This window comes from Lutjanus erythropterus, chromosome 2 (genome assembly GCF_056507025.1).
Source record: "Lutjanus erythropterus isolate fLutEry1 chromosome 2, fLutEry1.hap2, whole genome shotgun sequence".
NCBI classification, from domain to species: domain Eukaryota; kingdom Metazoa; phylum Chordata; class Actinopteri; order Lutjaniformes; family Lutjanidae; genus Lutjanus; species Lutjanus erythropterus.
The window spans coordinates 23,305,043-23,332,607 of NC_139318.1; the positions used below are offsets into that span (position 1 = coordinate 23,305,043).

At 39.5% G+C, this 27,565-nt stretch overlaps 2 protein-coding genes across 2 annotated transcripts; one reads left to right on the plus strand and one right to left on the minus strand.

Annotated features, from left to right (window-relative positions):
- Window positions 1-1,294: 1,294 nt before the first annotated feature.
- LOC146331599 (fibroleukin) lies at window positions 1,295-8,634 on the minus strand. Its single transcript, XM_084744839.1, has 6 exons — window positions 8,042-8,634; window positions 5,622-5,817; window positions 5,167-5,244; window positions 4,419-4,531; window positions 4,020-4,282; window positions 1,295-2,527 (listed from the first exon to the last, which is right to left on the minus strand). The coding sequence occupies exons 1-6, from the start codon at window positions 8,300-8,302 to the stop codon at window positions 2,185-2,187; spliced, it is 1,254 nt and encodes a 417-aa protein (XP_084600965.1). The 5' UTR covers window positions 8,303-8,634; the 3' UTR covers window positions 1,295-2,184.
- A 2,828-nt stretch (window positions 8,635-11,462) lies between these two features.
- On the plus strand, window positions 11,463-26,034 carry LOC146331600 (ras-related protein rab7-like). Its single transcript, XM_084733377.1, has 6 exons — window positions 11,463-11,830; window positions 20,113-20,175; window positions 22,861-22,987; window positions 23,104-23,322; window positions 24,273-24,401; window positions 24,585-26,034. The coding sequence occupies exons 2-6, from the start codon at window positions 20,123-20,125 to the stop codon at window positions 24,678-24,680; spliced, it is 624 nt and encodes a 207-aa protein (XP_084589503.1). The 5' UTR covers window positions 11,463-11,830; window positions 20,113-20,122; the 3' UTR covers window positions 24,681-26,034.
- Window positions 26,035-27,565: the final 1,531 nt, after the last annotated feature.

Sequence of the window (27,565 nt, forward strand, 5' to 3'; positions counted from 1 at the left end):
GTGTGTGAGAGAGAGAGAGAGAGTGTGTGTGTGTATGCGTAAGAGAAAAGGGAAAAAGGAGCTTGTGGCTGCAAAACAATAATTAAGGCGGAGTGATCAAACTGTCTTCAGTGGAAGCTTTTTTATTTCTTCTGTGCACTTGTTTTAATTAAGTAAAGTGTATGTGTGTGTGTGTGTGTGTGTGTGTGTGTGTGTGTGTGATACAGGCAGCCATGTCCAAGTGTGTGCATAAGTAGCGTATGTGAAATACTGTGTGGCTGGGCTAGAGTCTTCCCGCAGTGTGTCTGTCTGGTTAATATTAGACACTCTGCTTGTTGAAGAGACTGACAGCTCATCGTGAACGCTGCTAAAATAGGTACAGTCATTTACACACACAGTGAGACACACACACACACACACACACACACAACACACACACGCGCAGCATCATGCGTGCACCACCAATCTCAGTGCTCACACACCAACTCGAAACTCCCAGAAAAGCCAGCCAGAGTGGGAGCCGCCCGCCTGACGCCAACTCCAAAAAGCAGGTGAGGCTGAGTGTGTGTGTCTGTATGTGTGTTTGACTTGATAGTAGTGGGTGGACTGTGGTTTTGTGGTATGATGACAGGGTAAAGCTCCTAATGGTCAGCCTCAGTGTAGACCTGGGAAAATATGAGCAAGGTAAGGTGAGAAAAGTGGCCTCTCCAAAACTGGGTTTCTGTCTGTTCAGTGTCAAATATTGAACTTTGGATTTGGCTCCGTATTAATATAGGTGGAGGCCTGTGTGGAGAAAGAATTGGGTTTTAAACATCCAAATCAGCTCTGTGTGGCATGAATGATGCGGTGACATCTGAATTTGAGGAGCTGTGTGTCACCCAACTTTTAGAGCCCCCTGAAGAGTCACAATGACCTCTTAGATTCAGTAAGTTTTCTCTCATTACATCAGCAGACCTAAAATACATTTCAGCCATTGCAGACAGCTTTTAACAGGTCACAGAGCTTGGCCAGGTAAGGCACATACAAACTCTGAGGCACTTGTGGACTTGGGAGGGCCAGGGGTAATTATCTCCCCCTGGTGTCCACAAAAATGCCGTAAAAGCACCACTTGGATGCCCCTGTGATTGATAAAACATGACAAAGTGCTCCCTAGAGTGCTCTTTTAGTAGAGAAAATGCAATTAAGTGCCATATAGACCGCCCTACATGCTGACCAATTAGTTGGCTTCCACACACTCTCACATGAGAGATAATGTGCCCTCGTGTGATGCCTTTCTAGTTGAAAATAACTGTGGTGGTTTTTTGGTTTTTAAACATCCTCTTTTAAAAACTGTTTCATAGCAGCGTGATTCTAATTAATTTTCATCCCTGTTTGGAGCCAGTAAACTCATCTATACAGTTTTAACATTTATGGGCTTGCAGAAGTTAAATAGGTCGCATGTGGGATTTAAATTTTACTGGTTCCAACAGAGACAGAATCGAAGGCAGGAAGGCAGGCTGTCAGATCTTCTGCTGCTGTACAATGAGTGACATCCAAGTTGATCCAAACAAGGTCATTAATGTATACGAACAAGTGACCAAAAGAGGAATCCTACTCCGAATACATCACGCCTTTCTGCTTGCTGGTGCCCCACTGCTTGCAGCTGGTGCCATTTTTATTGCCTTTTTAATTCTTTTTTTGCCCCTGTTGCTCAAACAGCCTGAGTCTGCCAGTACTCTGCATTCTTGTAGGATCACTTTTAAGAATAGTTAAAGAGAATTTCATCCATGGCCTTACAATAAAATCATCATTTACGTGTAAATGCATGTAGACATATTAATGTCCAGACAGGAATCCTAATTGATTGATTGATTAAAATGCCAAAGAATGTTATTTTTAATGTACAATTAAGATTCTGGAAATTTCTGACATCTTCTACATGCATTATTTTCAATATCTTGTTCTTTGTTTCACTGTTATGGAGTTACAGTATAAATGTGGTTTATAGAGAGAAATCCCTTAAATAATCAAAAGAACAATGTAATATGTAGTGCTAGTGAATGTTTAGACATTTATTTCTTTAATCTATTAGCTGCCATCTGCATGTATCTGATAAGTGACATGAAAGCTGCTCTAAGTATAGTGATGTCCAAACAGAAAACAAACCTGTGGCTGACGTGATTATTATTGTGCTTTATGTTACTGTAAGAATTGTCATTGTTATCTTTATGATGTTCCTACAAAGTTCCTGGGTCTTGTCTTCATCTCCACCCTCTTGAAGGAGTAGCGTTCTCCAGTTCGTCCGTCAGTCAGAATGTACCACGTCCCCCAGTAGATACCGTTGGTCACCCCACTGTAGCGTCCAGGGTAATATCGTCCATTCAAGTTAGCTGCCAGGCAGGCATCAAACCACCAGCCTGCTCCGTAGTACTGACCACAGTTCCCAGCCGCATAACGGTCATTGTCTCGGTCAGCGGTGCTGAAGGATCTGCCATCATGGTTGTAACGTTTGCTGTAGCTTAGAGCGTTGCCTGCGTCGCCAGAGTACTCGCGCGCTGTAAGACGATACCTGAAAGAAAGAGGAACAACAGATAGCACATTTTATCTTAAGTTTGTCTGTAACATCCATTTACATGTGTACTGGAGAGACAAGTGAAAAACACACAAGACACACACACACACAGCCATGCATGCACTGACCCTACTGGTATACTAAAACTGGACCAATTATGAGTTTGAAAAGGGGGATTTCTGGTCACTCAACGGAGGCTAAAAATGCAGAAGCTTAGTATCTTATTACTGTATGAATGCAGCAGATACTCGTGAGAACTGAGGAGTGCATCTTCATTTTCTTAAATGACCAGTTTGTAGGATTTAGCGGCATCTAGCAGTGAGGTTGTAGATTGCAACTAACTAAACCCTTCACCTCACCCTCACCTTCCAAGCATGAACGAGAAAATACAGTGAAAAAGTGGTGTTTAAACAGTAAATTTAAAGATTTGTTAGGAGATTTAATGTGTATGACAGATATTCAGTTTTTACTATCCTACCACCAGTGATGACAGAGTCCACATGATAATCATATAGGCCTTATTAGAGAAGAGGTATCAGCTTCAGAAGGCCAGGCATTGTAATGATAAAGAGGTAACCTCAGCTTGTTCCTAAAAAAGTTACTCGTCACACAGTGTCACATTTTTAAGGGGGAGAACATTTGTTTATTTGGTTATGTTGATGTATTTGCAGCATGTTTTTCTCAATGCTGCACGTGTTGTCAAATTGATGAAGATTTTTTCTTAATTTGCTTCTGTTTTGTCTATTTGCATAAGATGCATAAATTGCACACACAAGTTGCGGTACGTTTGTCTGTGTCAGCCACTATAGTCTCTTCACTCTGGGTGATGGGATCTTGCATGACCAAGATATTTTATGCCAAAGTTACAACAGTTTTGGTTCTGATAGATTTCTGTTTAAAGTAGATGGGGTTCACTTGGACAAATGTGATAGCACATACTTTCGTGCACCAATCACAGTTTAGCAACATTTGAATAGAAACGTAATGACAATTGTGTGTCAATCAAACTACAACAACACAGTCCAGAGACAGCAAACTTTGAGTGTTTAGCTGTTGACAAATAATTCGAGATATTTCTCTCTGAATTTTGACTCTGTTGTAGTCGTGTAGAGAAAGATATTTATCACTTAAAGGGGCACTATGTGATTCTGGAGAACAGTTGATTGTCTCATTCTCTTGTTGTCATATACTTATGTTTTGGGTATGAGACTCAATACTCAGCTACTTTACTGACCTGTGACTGGTCAAAGTCTTTCGTCATGGGCTAGATTTTCTAAAGCCTGAAAATAGACCCAAGAGGAGGAGCAGAAATCTAGTTTTCTCTCAGACCACTTGTATGCATTCTTTAATGCATTTTATGCGTTATTGTGTTTTTTTTTGCTCAGTGACACCAAAAATAAACTACCTAACCCAGCTTTATAAGTTCTCAGGAGGTTTAATTAAATAGATATTGCAGAAAATGTCTTTCCACCCCTGCAGAGAGTTTCACCTCTGTGCCTCTGAGGCCACTTTAAAGATGTTGTAGGTGGCATGGCGCTTCTGCTGGTGCCAGTCTTCCAGTTCGATGCGGAGTTGGTGTTGGCCAGTGGAGGTGAGGGCGTGCAACGCTGCGTTCCCCAGCCAGTGCTCTCCCTGAGGACTGCCAAAGCCCTCCCGGTATTCCTGCCATGTGCCGTTGAAGTCCAGCGAGCCATCCTGCCGATTCTGGATCACCGTCCAGCCACCACCCGCCGTCTCCATGTCACATTTAGCCTGTGCCAAAACAAAGACTTTGATATTATAAAGCCTAGATTTTAGTGATCCACAGATAGCACAGACATCTCTAAAAGAAGAGGAGTACGGTGGGGGTCCGTCTGTGTGTTTTACGAGTGTGGTAAATCTGAAATACCTCCAATGCCGGCCTATGCAGGTCAGGCTGGATAGTGTAGATTCCATTCTCTTTGATCCCGAGCTTGTAAATCTCTGCACAGTCCTGAGGATGTAACCTCTCCAAGGGGGCCACTGACAACCACACACAACACATTTTTATTTAGCTCATTATTAATCAACAAGTGTCTCATTAGTCTAGTAGGAGAAATAGGTTCTCAGACACCTGAATGGCCTTTTTTCTGATTTTTAGGAACCTAACAGCGTCTAGATAAGAATTTTTGATGTTGCCTAGATCAGAAACTGTCCCATGGAGTTCATTTAGCAGCCATCTTAAATTGATGTCCATGTGAGTAGCAAAAAAGGCAGACTTTCATAATCCTTGAATTAGACAACATACAAAGACCCACTTTTCACACTATATTAACACCGGGAATCTAATGGAAAAGTCATTGACATGGTACAATCTCTGTTTATTGTTGAACAGGAAAATACAAATCTGAGGCTCGTTAAAATATAACTTTAGCTTTTTTCACAATAGTTTCCTACCCAAATTAAAACAAACCTTTTTTCTCTTATATCAATTACACGGTTATTATACAGATGGCAGTAAAGAAGTTGCATGGGACATTAGTTGACTTTGGCAACATCAGAAATTCTTAACTAGATAGGGCTCCTAAAAAAAAGGTTGCAAAAAATACCACATGGTTGCATTTGAACCTATTTCTCCTACAAGACTACACAGAATCAGCCCGGGTGCCCTTCCTCACCTGTGGGTGGGTGTTGTGTGATGCTCTTCAGGAAAAGCAGCAGGTCTTTCTCCCCTTCTCTTCCCACGGCTGCACTCTCTGTCAACCAAGAGAAAGATTAGGTTATCAGTCAGACATATCACACCGCTGTCAGGGGCTGAAAATAGAAGCTTTGTCTTTAGCTATACTGCACAGAAGGGTTCCAGTTTGTATGATGACTCTTTAAAGCTTCTTCCCATCATGGGCTATACACTATGTGTGCCTGTGTGTGCATGTACACAGAGTTTGTCTCATCCTACTCACTGCAGTTGAATTCCTATGCACTCACCTATGACCGACACTTAGCAGGCCTCATTGAGGTTCTGTTTACTATGTGTGGGGGAGTGACTGCGCTGGCATGTGTGTGTATGTGTGTGTGTGTGTGTGCATTTGCCTGTGTGTTGCAGAAGTGGGGGATATAAATGTGTACTACTCACCCAGTCGTTTGGCCATCGCCGCGAGGGCCTGACTGTGACAGTGGAGGTCACACTCTGTCAGTACAGCTGCCATCAGTGCCAGGATGGCCCCTAGAGAGTTGCTCTCCTGGCCCCCATGACTCCAGGGGGCCCCTGTTTCCTGGATAGAGTGCATGCAGCGCTGCAGCTGGACAAGACGCTCTTTGACACCTACAGTCTGTAAAGACAGTGCTTACAGGTACTTCTTAATAGGACACTTTGTCACACATTAAAGGAGTAGTTTGGATGTTTTTGAGGTGAGGTTGTATGAGGTATCCATAGTCAGTGTCTTACCTACAGTAGATGGTGGCTGGAATGCACCATTGATGCAGGAAGCTAAGCAATCTACTGCTGTGGACAGGATCAGCAGGAAATGTATTTGTGCCACCTAAAAAAACACCTAAAAAATCTATATCACTTCAAGTGTACACTATAATTTAGAATATCTATCTATCCAAACCACTTTTTCCTCACTGTCAGAAGGCCTTTTCTGATTGCACACGTTGTTAGATAAGCCAAATATCTCTTTACAAAGCTGCCAGACTCCTTTGACCAAATTAGTAATTTTACCTCACAGAACACAGAAGATGCTCATCTACCACTGCCTCAGTCGATTAGTTTGTTTGTATTATTGTGTGACTTCTGTGCTTTAAATGTTTACTTAGGATTCAGTAAAGTCACACAATAATGAACAAACTAACAGCGGTAGACCAGCAACTGCCATGTTGTGTGAGGTAAAATAGCTGATTTTGTCAATGGAGATGGTGATATTTGGCTCATATAAAAGCAGTTTCCCATCTGAAAAGGCTGTCTGCCAGCAAGGTAAAGTGGTGAAAATATCCGAAATATAGTGTGCACTTAAACTGATACTGATTTTTTTTTATGTGTCTGTATTGTTATGTTGCTGCCGACCCTATTCATAGCAGTGCAATGATTAATTTCCTTGTTGTTACTCCTCCCTGCTTCTCTAAACAGGGGGGATTGTTGTCTGGCATGTATTGTGGGTAACACACTGACTATGGATAGGTACCTCATACAACCCCACTTCAAATAATCCAAACTATGTCTTTTAGTCCGAAATCAATCATGAGTAAACATGGCAAATCCTCATTATTCATCCAGTAAAAATCAGATCTCTAAACATTGTTGAGTGCAAAAGGGCTAAATGAAATGAAGCTGTGCATGTGCATAATTGTGAATCCTTCAGTTTGGCGGATGACATCTCCAAACTTAATCCACATAAAAACTCACAGCTCAGTGGCGTGTTTTGTGTCACACTCAATCTGTCTCTTACACTTACATCAGCCGTTGTGATCACATCCCTCACACACCTGTTGCTGCATGAGCTCAGCACAACCATATGATGAGGACATTTTTAAAGCAGATCTAATTTTATCCCTTCTTTGATTGTTGACTGTCATTGCTTCATGGCTGTTAGGTGGTGCCAAGTTTAGTATGCTGACTGTCCCATGAGAAAGGACCTGCTGGCCTGTGCCTGACATTACACTGCTCAGTCTCCCTGTCTCCCTGGCACACATGCATGAGGACAGGAGGTCAGATTCGCTTCAACTCATCTAGCAATGTTTCTGAAGCATGGCGGAGAAATATCTGATTAGAGGTTTTTACCTGGCTTTTCTTGGAATAGCAGTTAAGATTTAGCAGAGCTTTGTTGGACAATTAAAAACTACGAAATCCAAGCTTATTTAGGTTAAATTAAATAGAGTTTAATCAGTAAGGAGATGCTTGTTTATCCAAATTGAAAAAAATAAATAAGTTTTGAGAGCTATCAGGACCAAGCAAGTGCAAATAAGGGGGGGGGGGGGGGGGGGGGGCTTTCACTTCTTCTGTTAATGGCTCGGAAGAGAAGCTCTAATTTGATTGCATTAATCATGCGATGTAGCCAAATAGTAAAAAATAAAAAAAACAGCCCACTCAGGAAAAAACAGACTGCCTGGCAACAACTGGAAGACTGTTTAAATGGATCAACTGGAACGAAAGAAAGAAGAGAGGCATCATAAAACTCAATTGGTTTGAGTTTGTCCCTTAACTTTATTTGAGGAACTTGATTATTTTGTTCAGTCCATCCAAGATGCAGCCATTTTAAAAGTTAAACCTCTTCAAGTGTAAATTTAAAGTTGATAAATCACATTTTAAACTGGAGTTTAAAGTTTTGGTGCAACAGAATTAAATTGAATTTAGGTTTACAACAAAAACTAACCAATGATTCAAAGAGAGGTTTAAATTTAATCTTCCTTGATTTTAAAACAGTTTTAAAGTTTCATGCAACATAATTTAAAGCTAAACCATGATTTAATTGGGTTTAAAGGTTAATCCTTGCTTGTGCAACCCAGTCTAATTTTTTAAAAAAAGTACAGCACTATACTGTAAGTGATGTCACTTACCTTAGGCTGAACCTGGGGGATATCATGCCTGTGCTCCACCCTCCGAGGAACATCTGAGATGGCTGGACGTGAGACCCCCATCCTGCAGGCTGTTGTCCCAGTTTGACCCTCACAGGCCCCGGTACCAGGCTGGATGGGTGCAGCCACCAGACTGTCCCTGCATGGTGGGTGTGTGCAGGCTGGAGATGCATCTGAGGACAGCAGAGCTCCCACGTACAGTGACAGCAGAGGGAGCAAACTGAGAGAACCTAACGGAATCATGGAAAAATGCAGAAATACAAGCTTGTCCTGACCTTTGTTTTAAACTCTAGAGTGGTGGTCCACCTTTTCTTCCAGGATGAAGGCCTCTTTCTGAACTGGAAGCTGTTTGTCCTTTAGTTGTTGATGATTCCTTTACACCTCAATATCTGCCTCTTCAGGTGAAACGTGTTTGCTGACCTGTTGTTTTTGTTTAGATCTTTCTATTGTTGTCCTCGTCTGTCTTATTTTCTCCTCTTTGTGCTTCATTCATCCTCTTCTTCCTTCTTTTTTTAGTTTTTTCCGTTCATCTCTGTCCCGGTCCTCCTCTTTCTCCTGCTCTGTCTGTCTCTGTCAGTGAGGTTGCTTTGGCTCAGATTCCTAGATAACTGCGGCACTCTTTGCTGTCTGACACGGACTAATGCACCCACCCCCTGATGCACACACACACAACACACACACACACACACACACACACACACACACACACACACACACAATCTGTCCATCTCCTTAACTCATCTCATTCTCTCTTAGACTCCCACACAGCCACACACAGAGGTGCATGTTTACACACACACACACACACACACACACACACACACACACACACACACACACACACACACACGTGCACCCAGAACGTGAACAGAACTGCAATCTGACTTGAACATTATGCACGTATAAACCAGTCTTTCACAGAATGATTGTACTTTTTAATGTTGTGGATTAGCTCTACACCTGCCACTGTGATTGTACCTGTCTCACATCCTGTATGTTCATGCTAGAGTAACTTTTTTTCACTCTGACCAGACTTTTACATACTCTGACCCATCACCGTACATATGCGGCAGTGTTTGTAGAGATGAAAACGCAGCAGATGCTTCAAGTATGTGGCTCCTTCCCTCCTGTGTGCAATTTTGTCACTCAAGTCCTTTTGTGTTTGCAGTATTTGTGTTTACAAACTGAGTTCCAAAGAGGCCATAAAGGCCCTACATTCAATAGAAGTGAGAAGGCAGGAATTCCTCTATAAACACCAGTAGTCATCAGGATCCTGCAGGGACACACTCCCACTAACAAGGAGCACAAACACACACACACACACCGAGACACACTTACATATGAACATGGTGCAGGACGAAAATCAAGATGAGATCTCTGTAACCTCATAAGGAGAAACTGTTGGTTGGATGAACCAATGGAAGCTTTGTCTCCTTAAATAAGACTCAAAACAGAGCCAAGATTCGTGATCCTCATCTTGTGTGACTAAATTCACATACCCTACTCTTGGTACATAATTATTGAAAGATTTTGTTGCAAAAATGAGAGGTATCAACCGAAAAAAACCCAGAACTAAGTAGTATTTAAATTCAATCATAAACTTCAACGATAGCTGCATAATTTTTTAATGATTCCCAGCCCTAATAAATGATTAATAAATAAATACTAAAAGTTTATTCTTTCTATAATGTGTTAAGGCAGTTGTCTTTTTATTGATAATGTCATGTAAAATTACTTGTGGTTTGCAACCAAGGCAAACACTATAAATTTCCCTAGAAATGTAGCATTTTCTTGATTCCACCTCAACAATTGCTGTATAAATGAGAATTGAATTCCTTAGTCCCTAAATCAGACACACCTACACTTAACCCAGTGTCAGGAGAGTTATACTTCCACCTAACAATAAAATTCAAGATTCAACTAGTTTAACTAGTTGTAATTCAGAAGTAGCTAGTAGTTTGGTAAAGTACAGTTTTAAAGTAGTTTAAACACTAAACACGGGTGCCCATGTGGCTCAACTGGTAGAGCATATGCCCCATGCACTGAGACTTATGTCATCACCCCTCTCTCCCACTTTCCTGTCTTCACTTAAACTGGCCTATCAAATAAAGGCATGGAAAAATACTTAATTCTATCAAGAAAAAGCTTCTCCAAGCAACCATGCAGCCACACACTAATACATTTTCTCTCGTGGATTAACAGTCTGCAGACCAGCTGTGAAGGTTGACCTGCATTCTCATCTTAGCATGTTTCTGCAACACTGTGTTTTTGTGTTCAGGGGACAAAGACCGTCTTTATCACAGTATCAGAGAATCAGATCACTCACCTATCTTTGACCTTTACATTTTCTCAGCACAGTGTGAAAATGACAGGGTGCTACATCACTACAGAGGTCCAAAATATAAATGTGGGTTAATGCCTGGGAACGCGTGTTGGTTCATTCATTCATTCAAAATGAGCTGACACTGTCCTCTAGTGGTGAATCATCACAGATCTCCATTTTGACTTACAGTTCATCATCATCATATCTCTAACATGTTGTCTTGATCATAAAAAGGTGAAAAAGCATTACCGGTGGGAGGAGTGATGAAGAGTGGAGAGCATGTATCCACACACAAGATGTCCAAGGGTAAGTAGTCAGGAAGAGGTGACAAGGCTTCATTATGACCCTGCTGATGTATGGATGCTAAAAACTTGCCTGGCGAAAAAAGAGTTTGATCAAATGCTCCAGAAAGGCTACTAAATGGACCATGAGACAGTTTTCTCAACTTCTGTTTCCAACGTTAAGAATGAACTTTGTAAGTCAGCTTTTAAAGGGGCACTCCACTGAAATTGAGTTCACTCATTCTGTGGAGTACTACTTAACCAAAGTGTCATAAAATAACCCTGATGATGTTGTCATGGTTGTCTCAGCTGGGGCTAATGGCAAAAAGAATTGAACAAAAACTCCTGTCTGTTTCTATGGGTTTGAAAGAAGTGGACATTTAGAAGGCAGTTGTATCATGGGAACTGTGGATAGCTACTAGCAAGTTTGACCCATAGAGACTAAAATTCTGTCTCTTATCCATTATGTTGATGCCATTTAACAAAACATGTCCTAAACACTGACTATTCATTGCTGCCCTGCAGCAGTCTTTAAAACATGCAGACACTGCATCAAATATGCTTTTTTTTCTCATGCAGGTATTGGGATCCCAAATACCTTTAAAAATCCAGTGTATATGAGTAGGTAACTGTCTCATTCTCAAAATTAACTTATTTTCATACTTTATATTTTTTGTTATTCCATATATTATTGTTGGAGGAGAAATCGTGTTTATAAATTAGGAACCAACATAAAAGACGAAATGTCATAAGTGGGCTGGATTGTGAGTTAGCTACGTCTGACGTAGCACGCAGCCGTTGTTTTGGAGGAGGAAGTGAAAGGGGAACAGAATCTGGGGGTAGCAGATAGTTAGCTCGCTGGCAGGCAGGCGTTCAAGCAAAGTGCCAAATTTATACACCAGTTGTGAATAATCTGCCTCGTCAATTTCTGACACGGTTTTTGTAGGTGTTTACGCAAAGGGCAACACATTTTTATAACAATTTGAAACGAGATATTGCCAAATAAGCGCTAGCTAACGAGTTCAGTGCCAGCGAGCTAGCTAGCTAGCTAACGTAACGCCTAGTTAGCCACTAACGTTAGCTGTCCTGAACAATAACAGCTTGTTAGCCCGCAGACAGGTCGGTTCCCGTCAAGAAGTCTCCTCTCCGGTGCGTGACAAGCTGAAAGTAAGTTCTTGAGACGACAACAGTCTGTTCACAAGTGTAATATTTGCTCTCTCATCAATTCCTCCAGCGTCCTATTAACGCCAACGCTATAACGCTAATGCTAATGGTGGTGCAATGTTTTTCGAGAAGCTGGTTGGCAAAAACAAGGCCGGCCTGTGGCTCCTCTGGGTCCACTCCAACAAGGAAGGAGAACCGGGGAGACGGGGTTGGTCGGTCGAAGAAAGTGCTGTAAAAATATGGGTATATGGATTTCTCCAAATACTTTCATTTTTTGTTTAATTGGCGTTGATGCATCCAGAGAAGGAGGGGGTGCGGGGCACATACGAAGCCTGTCAGCTCAAATCTACCAGTTTTTGCATGGTTGATTAATCAAATGCCGAGGTGGGATTTTGTGGCATGTCTTATCGACTTTTATACATATCTACTGTCAGCAGGCTTCACGAATATTTTTTTTGTAGCTCCGCTGTTTTGTCGCCAGGCATACCTGTCCTTTGTTTTTCTGCTTTAGACAGTTTTTGTTTCGGTTGTGAGTCACGGGTCACGCTGTTACAGGTGCTTCATTTACCGATCTGTTGTGGCTACAACGCCCATTACTTGTGCCAAAAAGCTTACTGGAATTAAGTGTAATCTGAAACCTATTGCCATGCAGACAAGTGTTTGTTTCTTAATCAAGTACAAATGTTGTCAGACACCGAATTCTAACCTGTTTTTTTTTTTGTTTTTTTGGCTCAGTTGGTTTTTAAAATCAGAACCTAATATATTATATAACATTAAGAGCCTGAAGACTGATCTGTGATTTTGTTTGTAATGATTGACTGCAGTAGTTGGCAGCTCTTCCTACAATGCAAACAGTTCATTTCAGGTTACTTTATACTCGAGTTTGACTCAGAAGTACCTGACTAGTAGTTTAGGTAAGCTCTAATTTAAGTTTCACTCAGTTTATACTATGTCTGAACAATTAGTCTTTTTTTTTTACCCGAATTACAATATGGCTTAATGTATTTTTTTTTAATTGCAAGAGATGTTTTATTTATTAATGTCAAAAAGTATGTTGAAATAACATTTTAAATATTGTGCTGCATAGATGTCCTGACTTGCACACAATATTCTACAGACTTAAGAAAACATATTTGTTTAGTCAGGAACTCCACAATAATTACAGCATAATCATTTTAATATGTTTGTCAATCAGAATGACTTAAAAATTATCATTCCCCTTAATATCATAAATCATATTGCAATTGCAGTATCAGTTATGATAATAGCAATAAGATATTTTTTTGAAAATCATTCAGAGTATAAAGACTGATATGTTACTGATCTGTGATTTTGTTTTTCATTATTGCTGTAACTGGCAACTTTTTAGTGTAAACAGCTCATCTCAGGTTACATGATATGTAAGTTTGATTGTAACCTGTCTAGTTGTTTGGATCAGCTCTAATTTGGAAATTTAATCACTTTACTCCATGATCTAGCATGAAATGGATAATTCTTTGAATGAACTTTTTCAGCACTGGTAATGTTCATGTGGACTTGTCATGGTTAAAATGGCTGGATTTTTTTTTTACAGTTGACATTGTAGCGTACACAGCTGCGTCTGATTTTATGCTGCACGATGTACCTAACGTGTGTTTCGGGGGACATATGTGTTTAAAGTTGACCGTCTGGATTTGTCAGTAGACTCATGTGGAAAGCAATATTTTTCTTCAAAATGTTTGTTTTTCCATTAGGTACAGTGGTGAACTGATTTGAAATCTTTCATCGCACATGATATTTGTAATGCTGTTGTATAGTGATTTAATCACACATTTAGATTTATTTGTTTGTGGTCTTCAATTTAATCAGTATGCCTGATTTTGACTATACTGCCTTTAGTGTTTTTGTAAGCCTGAGCAAATGGTCCATCTGTTGATCACAGGTCACTAATTGTACATTACAGAGCTAACCAGGCAGATGATGTCTTAACTTTATGATGCATGAACATGAGTTGCAGCATTGAGAAACACCTAAACTGTCTTCCAAATCTATATTTAGTCCAAAGACTGTTTGTGTATGTGGGTGGGTGTGTGTGCATAATCCATATCAGAGGTGATCTGTGAATTCCAGCTGCTTCTGTCAGTGATTTACAAGGATAGAGGAAAATTCACGACAGTTTGGAACATACATTTCTCAGTATCAATCCTTGAACAGTTAGATGCTAATATCAGCTAGTGCAGTGATGGGTAGTTGTCACTATAAAACATTCTAATTATAGATACTTTCATGATGCCTAATTTTAGTTAATACAGATACTTACAAGCATCCTTTTAGAGTCTTAAATAATGTAAATAAGATGGAAGGCTATATATGAATGAAACATAAGTATAGAATGTGGCTCAAAAATCTTATATATTATTATAATAAGAAATGTAACACATCTAAGAAGAATAAACTAATAATGTAACAATTGTGTGACTTTCTGTTTTGCAACACTTTATATTTGATGGAGCAGTTATGCATCACACTCAGTACAGTAGACAGCAAAATGCAAAACATTATGTAATCTAATAAAATACTAATGACACAGTGGCTACTTTACAGCAGCAGCACTTATTTCTTGACACAATAATGGCAAACATATAGGCTACTAGAGATGAAACAGTATGAGAATTTCATATTCCTACTGTAGTGACCAAAATTATCACTGTTATCAGGCTCATATGTTCAAAAAGTCATGATACTCACTAGGGATGTGCACGATTAGTCGACTAAACGATTAAACGTCGGCACCAGATATACTTGGCGTTTAAAATATTTATCAATATTTCATTTATGCATGATGCCAGTTATTTGGTGCCTCTAAGATTTTATTATGCAGCCACCCGCCACTGGTTGGGGCTGCAGTACTTTCAGACAGCAGCCCCTCTCACCCAGCGTGTATGCCCCGATCGCCCTGGCAACCCCAGATGTTTATATCTGCAAAGTTGGACAGATGAATGTAGCCTGTGACAGAATGAGCTGATATATATTCACTCTACTGGAAAAACGTGCCCACATTAAGCACATACACGGACATAAACCTGCAAGCGGAGCTGCTGCTGCTTCTAGCACTGCTAAGTTAACCACACTGTGTGTCAGCTGGCAGCTAACGTTAGCTCTGGGTCTTTTACCCGCAGACACTGTGACCCTCTTAGGTCTGAAAAGGTGAGGCATTTATTGAGTTGTTGTCATGTTTTGTACATTAATGTGTAAGGCTTGTATTGCACAGCACAAAGTAGCTCACATTTCAGCGGCATTAAAAGTACAATTTGGTGATTGTAGACTGTGATTAATGGCTTCAAATGGCTCTTAATACACATAGTATTTTTTTCGGACAGTAGACTAGTCTAAATTAAATTTTGCGTTTAATCAACAGGGAAATTAGTCGCCAGGAACATCCCTAATACTCACAAGTTTTACATTGATAACTCAACAATTTGAAATAGCATCATGTCTACTGTGATGTCCATGTTTTCACTGGCACAAAACAAACCCATGTTGCTATTGCGCCTGTGTCTGGGAGACCAATTAACTTTGGTTGATGGTGGACAGTATTTCCTGAGAGTTTTTCAAAGTGAAGTAATCAAACAGTTTTAATTAGGGATGCACAATAATATTGGCATGTCATTATCGGCCTAAAATGCCAAGATGGCAGGCCAATAAAAAGCTTTAGTTATGCACAAGTGACACAAGTATTTCGGCTGTGTGAGGTTTTTTTTTTAAGTGTCTGAAATAGTTATTAAAATTGCTATTTGCAATGATTGCTCAGCATCAATTAGAGGTGTCACAGTTTCAATACTAAATTGAAAATCAGCCAAAATGAGCTTTCAATTTCAAGTGTTGAATGGAAAGACAGAATCTGCAAGTCTCCCAGTTTTCTCCACCCCCACCTACTTGCCACATCAAGTGCCTGTCTTTTAAAGAAACATTTTTTAATGTAAATGACAGTTGTCAGGGCATATAATCAGTGGTCTATTGATATTTACAAATCAAAACTTGATGGTCTAACAATTGCATAACCATCAGTGCAAAATAAAAATCATTTAAATTGAAGAATCAAATGGGATCATGACTTTAAAATCTTAAGTTATATCTAATTCTGAATTTTGAGAATTGTGACACCCCTAGTGTTGGTCATGTCAGGACGAGTCAAACCCCTTGACAGTAGTTTTTTTTTTATTTTGCTCAGTGAATTAATATTTTTAAAAGCATTGTTTTCTCTGCATCTGCCAGAATGCCATCACGGTTGGAGTAGGTGTAATAATTCCACAATAGGGCTGACATTAGCTGGAAAAAAATGTGTATGTGTCGATATTGACACTGGCAATCAGCCAAATTGAGTATTGTGCATCCCTAATTTGAATGATAATTCATTGTCGTTTTACTGTGGTTCCTCATGAAACTGTTTATCATTTCTGCTGATAGTGAGAGGCATTCACCTGATTTCGGTCTGACACTCCTGTTACAGATGATAGTTGGCATTTAGCAACCATTGTCAAATGCTCCGCTGTTTGACAAAGGTTACTCATGTAACTGTAGTCTGACCGTGCCTAGACTTCAGTTTTGAGCTGCTGTTCATGCTTCTGTCAGCTAATCTTCACAATATGGGAGTCACTTGAGTGCTCTGCTCAGTCCATTCAGAAGGAACGCAAGTGTACTTTCCTGCTCTTGATGGGAACTGAAGTGTTTGTGTTTTATAATCTAGTTTCAGAATTTAGATTTATTTTAATGGCTCCTGATTCAGTGTATCTGTTGAATCAAGGTTGTGTTGTGTTTTTCATCTTTTGTGTGGAAATTTCAAACAACTGTAAGTATTCCTGTGTTCTAGATGGCATGTCTAAAATGTCTTTTGTGCTTTGTACATGTTAACCTACATGAAGAGCTGATGGGAAGTGTCAAGTTCTCTGTTAAAACGGTTTTCACAGAGGTTAATGAAGCCTACCTGCCCATATATCCATCTGGATTAACTTACAGTTCAGATCATTCAGTGTTATGAAGAGACATTGTGTCATAGGCTACTTATTCCCATGCTAATGCTGCAATTCTCACTGAGAGTTTGCACGTTTACATTATACTCTAAGTTGAATTGTGTTGGACTGTTTACGCGACACAGATAAAGCAAATGTGTGAAAAACGATAAAGGAGACTCTTATGAAATCAAGGTTTATTTTAGTCTGTTCTGCCTATTTGCACATGGATGAGGTTTAAAGATAACCCCCTTAAATCTCTGGACCCTTGCCATTTTTTGTTTATTTTCAGTGTTTCCCCTATCCTGGTCCTCAGAGCTCACTGCCCTGCATGTTTTAGATGTTTCCCTGCTCAAACACACCTGAGGGCTGCACTACGAAGCAAGCTCAACACAGCCAGGCCTTCTTTGCATGATCTGGATCGACAAAGCCTAAAACCGCAATCAGAGATGATTGGTACCACGACGGTGGTAATGAACTCGCTTTGTTAATTCAGGCTCTCATCTTAAGGCTTTGTGCGCGTTCATATACAAGGGCCGTTTGCTGCGTCATTTGACTCTTCTTCTGCAAGAAATGAAGTGATCGCGAGCCACCTACTTTTTTTTTTTTTTTTTTTTTTTTAAGGTTATTTTTTGGGCATTTTTGCCTTTATTGACAGTGACAGCTGAAGGTATGACAGGAAAGGGGGGTGAAGAGACAGGGGATGACACGCAGCAAATGAGCCACAGGTGGGATTCGAACCGGCGGCCACTGCAGAGGACTAACAGCCTCAATACATGGTGCGCACGCCCTACCGACTGAGCTATAGGGGCGCCCGCGAGCCACCTACTTAAGTCAAAATGATCAAGTTGCTATAATTATTAGCTATGGAAAATATACAAAATACATTACGGCAAAAAACAACATTGTTGCTGCAAATAAATCAGGAGAAGTATGCTTTTCGAAAATTACTGATCGACTTAATGCGGTCTTAATGCTTCCGTTTATTCTAACATGAAAACTGCACATCAAACAATAACACTCCATACAGCAGATTTAAACATGATGAAGTCTGTCTGACACTGTCCTGTGATGAGAGAGGCGTGGAGATCACATAAGTTTTTGGCCAAACCAACGTAAAATGAGTGTAACTGATTTAAGATTGTCCGTGATAAATGATGATGAATTTTCTAATCAGTGATTTGAGCTGCAATGTCACCAAGGCAAAACGGATAAACAGTAAAAAGTATTCAAAGTGTCTGTAGTTGCTTCGTCATTATTTTAGTGTGTGGATTATATACCATGTAAATTTAAAGTGTTAATATGATCTGGAGCAAACGGTAAAAATGACTCTGCATCACCAAACTGAGGTTACCATGACAGCGTGATGCATACAGTTTGTGCCGCTGTTACATTATGTTACATTTTTACATTATATGGATTTGTTCAGTGGTATTACGAACATACAGCTCAACAATTTTTCATTTTTAATGTCTTCCCTCAGTTTAAAAGCTATATTGTTCATAAACAACCTTGTTAGGACGATAATTAGTTAAAGAAACTGCGCTTTTTACAGACGATTTAATCTGAAACCCCGAACCAGGTTGTGAGTTTAGCATAAGTTACCATGGTGATCTAGCCAGGTTAAAAGAGAGCCACCTTTGTGGCACTGAAAATCCTGGGTTTAGACTCAACATACCTTGCTAACCCATTAATCTCGCTTCATAGTACACCCCTCTGATTCAGATGATCAGCTCATCATGAAGCCTCTGCCTGATAGCCTGAAGCCTGATAACAATCTGATCATGTGAATCAGGTGTGTTTGAGCAGGGAAACATCTAAAACATGCAGGGCAGTGAGCTCTGAAGACCAGGATAGGGGAAACACTGATTTTACTGTCCAGCAGTTCATTTTGTAAAATGAGTTTTCTTCATGCAAAGTAAACTGCCATAAGGAAGTACTATAGATGGATGGAAGACAGAATGAATAGCCTAATAGAAGGAGGGACTAAAGATGAGTGTTCAGAATCTCAGACACCAGTGTTCAGGATTGCAGTAATTGATCCAATGCCATATATGATGTCTGATGACTGTCCAAACATTGAGGGGTGCATTGCTCCTTTCTTTCCTTATCATTTCTAAAGTTTCACTGTTAAATTTTCTAAATCACATCATCTAGAGGCATGATGCATTGGGCAATATCTCAGATATTACTTAATTTTGACAAGACTTGAAGGAAATGATGCACTTAACTGCTTTTGGGCACTCAGAAATCACACAGATTGCCTCATCGTGAATTACAGTTCTGGCCGAAAGTAATGTCTCAAATCAACAAGGACAAAGTTATTGTTGCCTTGTTGTGAATACCAATATTTGCATACAAAATTGCTGAATTTGTCCCCCAGTCTTGAAATTAGATATTAAAATTGCATATAAAGATAAGATTAACAATGATTTATTGGCATATTCATATATGTTTTCATTTCTGTGTAATCACCTGAAAAAAAGAATAGTTGTTTTTGTTACCTTAGAATGAGCAGGTTATATCTATAGAGGGCATGTTTTTTTTTTCCGTGTAGTCTGCCTTGTCGCACCTAGGCCTGGGTGGTATAGCTAAAAGTTCTCCTACATGCTTGGAAGAGGAGAGTAAGACGATGTATTTACAATCTGCAGGCTGCCACTAAATCCTACACACTGGTCCTTTAATTACAAAATTACATTTAAAGGCCTTACATGCTGTGTTATACTTTCAGATTTTATAACTAAAAATGTGTACATGTGACGACATGAATTTTAGGGCTTTAAATAGATAAATATATGCACATTGTTCCGCAACTTCTGTAGTATATTAGGTGGTAAATGTCAGGTATTTTACATAATCATTCCTTATTATGAGCCAGTCACAATGTTTTGTAGTGTACTTAGATCAACATGTGCTTTATTAAGTTGCCTGCCTAGTGACAGTTACATCAGCAAAAAAAAAGTCAGATGCGTCACTTGGTTTGGAAGGAGTCAGCGCTCTAGGAGGTAACTTCCTGTGGTGTGTGCGAGAAAGAATGATGTGTTCCTCGTGATTTGCTCAACAGCTTATAAAGCACATGACTGGAATGAATGGTATTCAAACCTGATTGGTCCAGGGACAAGAAACCTTACACACAAATTTGTAGACTAATGTTTTCCAACGGGCCTGTGCACATACAGATTTACCCTTGTATTGATTGTATTGCCCCTGAACAATAGGAGATTGGTGAATAGGGTGTGACTTGAAGAGGTTAGAGTTCTCTCTGTGTGCTAAATGTTTTGTTCTATGTCTCTGCAGCTGTGGAAAAATGACATCCAGGAAGAAAGTGCTCTTGAAAGTAATCATCCTGGGAGATTCTGGGTGAGTCACAACAACATGGCATATTCCCCTTCTACATGTCAAAACCAGTAATGCAGGGTAGGAAATCATTATCAGGTCTCTTCTCAAAATAGCTTTGTGGGAAAAACCTAAATGCCAAAGGTATTATTTTTGTTTTGAGTCAAAGCATTGAAGGTTATAAATGTCTTGTGTTATTTGTGTTGTTTCATTGTTGGCAGGAATTGTTACTCTGTTATAAGCTGTCTCCAGGCAGAGCTGCTCTGCTCCTTACAAATACGGCTCTACTGTTTCAACCATGCCTTTTATCTGCAGACCTAATGAAACATAATCACTGACATTCATTTTCATGCCAAGTACTACACAGGATTGTCTGCAAAAGAAAATTATATCATTATATGAAGACTATTTTAAGGGCACTTGATGTTTGACATTCTTTATTATTTTATTTAATGTTTATTAGTATCGGGACAAATATGTGGCATAAATCAGTGCCGCGCACTATAGCATTTGTAGCTTAAGCTAATTTACAATGGCCATCCCTAGCTGGGCCTTTAAGATACAAAAAAGACAAATACAAACAAAACAATACAAGACACAAACAGTAAAGCACCATAAAATAAAGAGTACCAGATTATTCATGACTGCATGAATGATCCCACTTCAAAAACTGTTTTAGTTTGAGTTGAAAGTGATTCAAATCAGGATCCAGTGTGAGTTCTGTAGGTAAGTGCCACGTTAATTCCAAGGACAGAAAAAAACTGTGTCAAAATGAGGATCTACATTGGGGCACTTTTCTTTTCTTTTACTATTGCTGTTGGATCTTTACTGAGTCTGAAGCGCTGAGTGGAACCTGAAAATCACTGAGCACCTGAGGAGCATTTATTAATGAGATGGGCAAAATTAATTATCAAAACTTTACATATATAGTTTCTCAGTATCATAGTAATGATGTGATTGTTTTGGCTTCCTTTTTAAAGACAGTATCCAGGTGAAAAAGATCTTTTGAGTGACGATTGGCAAACTTTATCTATTATTGCTAAGTCTTAAGTCCAAATTGTTTGTTGTAGTGTGACGATGTCACATAATTTTTTGAGGACATATAGCTCTGCACTGGGATCTTTAAATGTACTGGCAATTCCCTCTACCCTCTGTCATTATTGAGATATAATATTTAGCTTTTGCATTTCTAAATTCTTTAGTAACAGGATTTCTTAGACCTTTTATATTATGGCTGTGATATGGCTATGTATATAACCATATCATTATTTAAGCAGCTTCACATTGCAGTTTTGTAGAGCTAGATCCTATTGTTTCATAAGTTAGCAAATTGACTCATGCACCCAAGGTTTAAAAAAATCTTCTGTTTGAGTTCTTATGGTTTTTTTTTAGAAACTTGCCAGTACTCCCTTCAGCTACATTCAGACAACAAGTATGTACTTTATCCTTATCCATGACACTGTCCCAGTGTATTTTTTTAGTTCACCCTCCAGAACTGGTAGATTACTTTTTTGAATAGTTACTGCATAGTGACCTCTCATAAAAGATTTAAATGTAATAAACAGCTGGGTGACATTGGAAAAAGCTACATTTTTAAAAGATTTCCTCCAAACAATGTCACATTATTATGTGACATTGTTTGGGGGGTTTTTTGTGACTGTTGGTGGTTTCTCACATTAAGCCACAGTATATTGTGAAACTACATTAACCAATATCCCAGACAGTATCTGGTTATTTGTCACAATATTGTGCCCCATTTACACTTGGCATTTCAACTGTCTTGTATTCAGATAAAATGTAGATGCAGGTACACACATATATGCATTTACATTAGGCATATCATATGCCTTTTTGTGTCTGTCTTTCGTTCACTACATGGAACTCATGGTTGAAACTAGCACAGGGTGGTGGTAATGAATGTGAATCTATTTGATAACTGCCACAAAGGTCAGAGGAAAAACAACTTATGTACTTTAGCACTAAAGTTGCAGCAAAAAAGCAGTTCGCAAACAGATATTCATAGGCCCTTATAATACAGCCTGTTCAAAGAGAGAATGTTATTCAGCCTTGCATTTCTGTGTAGAACATATGACCGCAAAACTGGGGCCAAATCAGGTGTCTGTGTAAAGCAGGAGGGGATACTGATGCTGTTTTGTTACATAGCATGCCTCTTGCTACTGGTACACCGACATGCTACCTAAAATCATACACTGGGATGGAATTATGCCTGCATTGTTTGGTTTATTGTTTTTTGTTTGTTTTTTTTAAAGCAAAGCTAGCATATGTTGGGTCTTTGTCACAGTAGAATTGTGGAAACTCAAACTTGGATGAAATTGTATGAATGGACTAGTAGCGAGTTTTGTCATGATACTGACACTTAATTTTTTACAAAAGTAGTATTAAGAGCAGTATTTGATTCCTCTTTCAATACCATGGAAAAAAGGAAAAAAGCTGTAGGCACACACATTTAAAATGAATAATCTGCACACAGGCACACACAGGTGATACTTTTGACAACCTTAGCAACAAGACAAACATTTTTAGCATCTCCAAATCTCCCTCACTTGTACAAATTACATACAATTTAATGGAGCTGTGTCCCACCTGTGACAGAATAATGATGCCTAATCTCAGTGTAGTTTCAGTGTCACTTCAGTTTTACCATTTATCATATCTGTTATCCTGCTGTCTGTCGTCTTCTCTTCTCAGTGTTGGAAAGACTTCCCTAATGAACCAGTATGTGAACAAGAAGTTTAGTAACCAGTACAAAGCGACAATAGGAGCAGACTTCCTGACCAAGGAGGTGATGGTGGACGACCGCCTTGTTACAATGCAGGTACAGCCAATTACAAAGGTTGCATCTTGAGGAATTCAGGTGTACATTGTGGAAGCATTTGTAGCAGTGTAATCTTGTCCATTCACTAAACATTTTGTCTCCTCGTGTTTGCCTAGATCTGGGACACAGCTGGCCAGGAGAGGTTCCAGTCTTTGGGTGTTGCGTTCTACCGTGGAGCAGACTGCTGTGTGCTGGTGTTTGATGTGACCGCACCCAACACCTTTAAGACACTCGACAGCTGGAGGGATGAGTTTCTGATCCAGGCCAGCCCTCGAGATCCTGAGAACTTCCCCTTTGTGGTGCTAGGCAACAAGATTGACTTGGAGAACAGACAGGTTGGTATCAGTGGATAATGCTTCTGTGATGACTTGATTTTAAATCAGAATGTCAGATCCCCTAAAACACCAAGGCCTCTGTTCAATGTCCACCCTAACAGACTGTCTACACTGGACATGTTTCAGCTGCATGTTTATTGACATTAATGGTTATTGGGCTGTGAGTGCTGCTGAAAAGCTTCTGAGCACCAAGCAGCTCTGGTGCTGATGCATTTGAGGGCTGGTGCACAGAAAGACTGAGCCCTCAAAGCCAAAATTGGGTTTACAGTCATAATCGGCACACGTGCCTGAGTGTGAGTATACAACTGCTGTATAAGGAATGACAGAGCACTTGATGAAAGCACAGGGGTCACTTTACCAGAGCACAGTCATTAATGTGGGCAGTAAAAGACACATCGGTATGTAGGTTAATGAAGTTTGGTGTTTGTTACTGATTCTATGACCTAATAATAACTTATAATTAGTGTTTCATCAGAACAGGTGCAAACAAATCAACATCATACGTTTGGCACAGTGTTTGCTGCAAAGTACATTTAAATTTGTTCTTAACAGCTTTTTTGTGACCATTTTGGACTGCTCTGGCATTGCAGTTTAACATTTAAAATGCCATGAAATGTGGGTATTTTCTCTCTTGCACATGGTGTAGAGAGAGATTAGAAAGTTAGAGAACCATCTAGCACCCACAGGGGTTCGTACAAAGTCTTAAAAGTTTGGAAAAAATCTTAATTTTAATGGGTATATTTTCAAGTTCAGGGATGTGTTTCAGTTTGAATACTCATGTAAACCAAAAATCTTTAAATATTTGAAATGAAATGATCCAGCGTCATATTGGTCATTCATGGCTAAATAAATCTTACTTTTTCTTTTGGTGACAACCTTGAATTCATCCTTGTACAGTAGAATTCACCTCACCATGTTAATAAATCTCTTCCTCCTCCTCATACACACAGGTAACCACCAAAAGGGCTCAGGCTTGGTGTCAGAGTAAGAACAACATCCCCTACTTTGAGACCAGCGCCAAAGAAGCCATTAATGTAGAACAGGCATTCCAGACAATTGCACGTAACGCCCTCAAACAAGTGAGTCACAGTTGCTTGAAATAAAAAATAAAGACAATAGAGATGTGTGCTTTGTTATTAGCATGTCTTGATGCAATATCTGTACAACACTGACAGCTGAGTAATTGAAAATCCAGACTTCATGATTTTGTCGGTTAAATTTTCTCCTACGCTGACTATTTTTTCTGTTTTGTTGCCTGCCAGGAGACAGAGGTGGAGTTGTATAATGAATTCCCAGAGCCCATAAAACTGGATAGGAATGACAGAGCTAAACCTCCACCAGAAAGCTGCAGCTGCTAAGGGACATCTTGGACCATCTTCTCTCTTGGCTTTCTGAAACCACCCTGTCACCGGTTACATCACCTGCACCTCGCTCCCAGGGAAGGGACTTCCCTGCTGGTCTTCCTCCTTCACGCCACTCTTCATTCCATCAACACGACCCCTCACGCAGTACGCCGCACATGGATGTATCCCTCGCCCCCACTTTTAGCACACAAATTAATACACTAGCGTACTGTCGTAAAATACGCCGACAAATCCAGTGCCCAAAGATCACACGAGAAGAGAATGACACCCCTTCTGACCTCACAGTTCCCTGACTCAATATGGTGAGTGATCTCCTGCCCCGCCCACCCAGTTTTTTTCTGACTGTGGCCCCTGACTCTCACACCGAGGGGCCAAGATGGAGCCATGTTCAAAGAGTGCTATTGGGAACTCTAGGTGGACTGGCTGATGATCTGTAATGTGAGATGATGTTGGCTAATGTCAGCATCCCAAGTATCTTATTCTCTCTGTTTTCTTTTTTGCTTTCTTTTGCCTATCTGTCAACGAATAATCGAGTTGAACTATATATACGTATATAAATATATATATTTTAATTGGCTAATGTTATTTCTTAAGCCAATCTGAAACACATACTTGTTTTTGCACTTTCTTTTTTATTTTTTTGCCTTTAAATGTTAAATAGGGATGACTGATTTTGGGCAACATCTGCTAACCGCACACCTTTTTTGGTAAGCTTCAAATTATTACTTCCTCGCTTTGTTTTCCCCTGTCAATAATGATCCCCTGAAAATCTTTTGAACACTTTGGTGATTGTACTGCCTTTTCCCTTCAAGGATGTGTGTAAATTGGTTTATAATAACTGCCTCACACTGCAGAAGAAATGTTCCTAAGTAGACATTAAGCTGATAATAACGCAGTCACAGTGTAAAAACATGGATTAATTCCTTGATATATTAATATTTGCCTTTTATGTAACATTACTTGTACTGCTACTATTACTGCTGTATGTGTTTATGTCCGTCATCAGACATCTTTCAGCGCTATGGAGAATTACAATATGTGTCACCAACACAGCATACACCTGTCTTCTGTCATGTCTTTGTTATTGCTGTTCTCTCTATCTGCTTGTAGCTCAGGTTGGCTAAGTACTTAATATTTTTAACGGATTGTTCATTACGGTGTAGAGATGGTAAAGGTAAACTTCTGATGATGGATTGAACTGAAATGGATGGTCTCCCTTTCCATTTAAAGAAAAGATCCAACTTTTTGCCCTGGTATTACTCTTTCTCCGTATAGAAAAAAATCACTGCGATGCCAATGATGTTATCAAAGAAAATTGGGACGTCAAATAATAAAACTCTTGAATATATCAGTGGTCCTCTGTTCTGTGTCTCAATCACTATTTGATTGATTTTGTTCATTTCTTATGATCCCCTCATACATCCAGGTACTACCTCACTTAGCAAAGGGAAAGATAAACTGTTTTTGACATTTATATGTTCTCAAGTGTACAGAAGAATATTGGTGAAAAAAGAAATCAGAGGAGGAAGATTATTATTAATTTTTTTTAACTTGACTGACTTTATTCTCCACGTATTTCACCTTGTCTTGACATTCTGACTTTACTCTCGGCATTTCCACTTTTCTTAAAATGTTTTTTTTTATTTTTTTTGGAAAAGAAACCTTCCATCCCTCCCAATCACAATGTGGCCCAAATACTACATTGTACAAGGGTAACTTGAAACATGAAATGTGTAATACTACATTTGGACTTGCAGTGTTTGAAAAATGCGGAAAATGTCTCTGCATTGGTGTTTTAGTTCATCTTTTGGTTTACAGCTCCTCGGCTCCCCTGTTGGTGCAGCACATTCACCTTTACACCTTTTATGATTCTTGTAATTGTGTGGATTTGGATGACCTCGGCAAACTCACAAACTCACTCCTTGTTCATCCGTTCTGTATCTCCTATGTGATAGTTACTTAATAATTCACTCTTTAGTGAAGAGTACAGTCAAAGTTCACACACAGCCACAACATAACTTCAAAAGAGGTTGAATCAGGCAGAATAATTACAAACGTGTGGATTGCATTGAAGAACACAGTCATGTACCCAGCGTATTGTGACTTTTGTGTTTATTTAATGAATACAGGCAAGTAATACACAGCACTCACAACAATATGAAGAGAGGTGTAAATTTAAAGTAAATGTCAAGTTGCCAATTTTGCCACTTTTGGATGGTGGTCCAGAAATGCAGTCTGACTTGTCATAGTAGGAGTAAGAGTGTAAGTGTTTGTAATAACATTATCAAGTAAACTGTGACAGTGAAGTCCGTATGTACAATACCAGAACCCTGAACCTGCAGTAGCTAAATGGAAATCACCCATCATTTGTTTTATTTACACCTGTGCTGTTCCTACCATGAGATACTTTCCGTGTCAAAGGCCTGGACCATTTTCACAGCAGATGTTTTAAAAAGACACAGCAGTAAAGTACAGGCAGCATTTTAAAAATGACTGCATTCCATTGAGGTGAGTTAACTTCAGGGCTCTGGGTTTGTAGATGTTGGCTCACTGTCATCATGGCTTACTGGGATCCTGAGCCATTACTAATGTTATACCTGTGCCTTCTCTGCTATGACAAAAATGTCTACCTTGAGAACGATCTGTTCCTCTGTCTGTTTGAGCTAATAAGGTTCAGTAGCAATAATCCAGTGTGCAGATACTCTGCACTTTCATTCACTGACTCTTCTGTCCTGCACTTTGCTTAACCATAGAATTAAATGTATACATTTCCAGGTTGTAGTCTGATTTTAGAAATGCTTAGGTAAAAAAAAAACTCCAAAATTTCCCCTACACAGCCTCAAAAACATTCTGACACACTACTAACAAAGTCAAAGACA

Bases quoted from the DNA above. Each gene is read 5' to 3' on its own strand.
- LOC146331599 (XM_084744839.1), bottom strand. From the start codon at position 8,302: ATGATTCCGTTAGGTTCTCTCAGTTTGCTCCCTCTGCTGTCACTGTAC. The intron at 4,532-5,166 runs GTGAGGAAGGGC...TGTGGTTGTCAG, and splicing joins CACACAACACCCACCCACAG to TGGCCCCCTTGGAGAGGTTA. The intron at 4,283-4,418 runs GTATTTCAGATT...GTTTTGGCACAG, and splicing joins TGCATAGGCCGGCATTGGAG to GCTAAATGTGACATGGAGAC.
- LOC146331600 (XM_084733377.1), top strand. From the start codon at position 20,123: ATGACATCCAGGAAGAAAGTGCTCTTGAAAGTAATCATCCTGGGAGAT. The intron at 20,176-22,860 runs GTGAGTCACAAC...TTCTCTTCTCAG, and splicing joins ATCATCCTGGGAGATTCTGG to TGTTGGAAAGACTTCCCTAA. The intron at 23,323-24,272 runs GTTGGTATCAGT...TCATACACACAG, and splicing joins TTGACTTGGAGAACAGACAG to GTAACCACCAAAAGGGCTCA.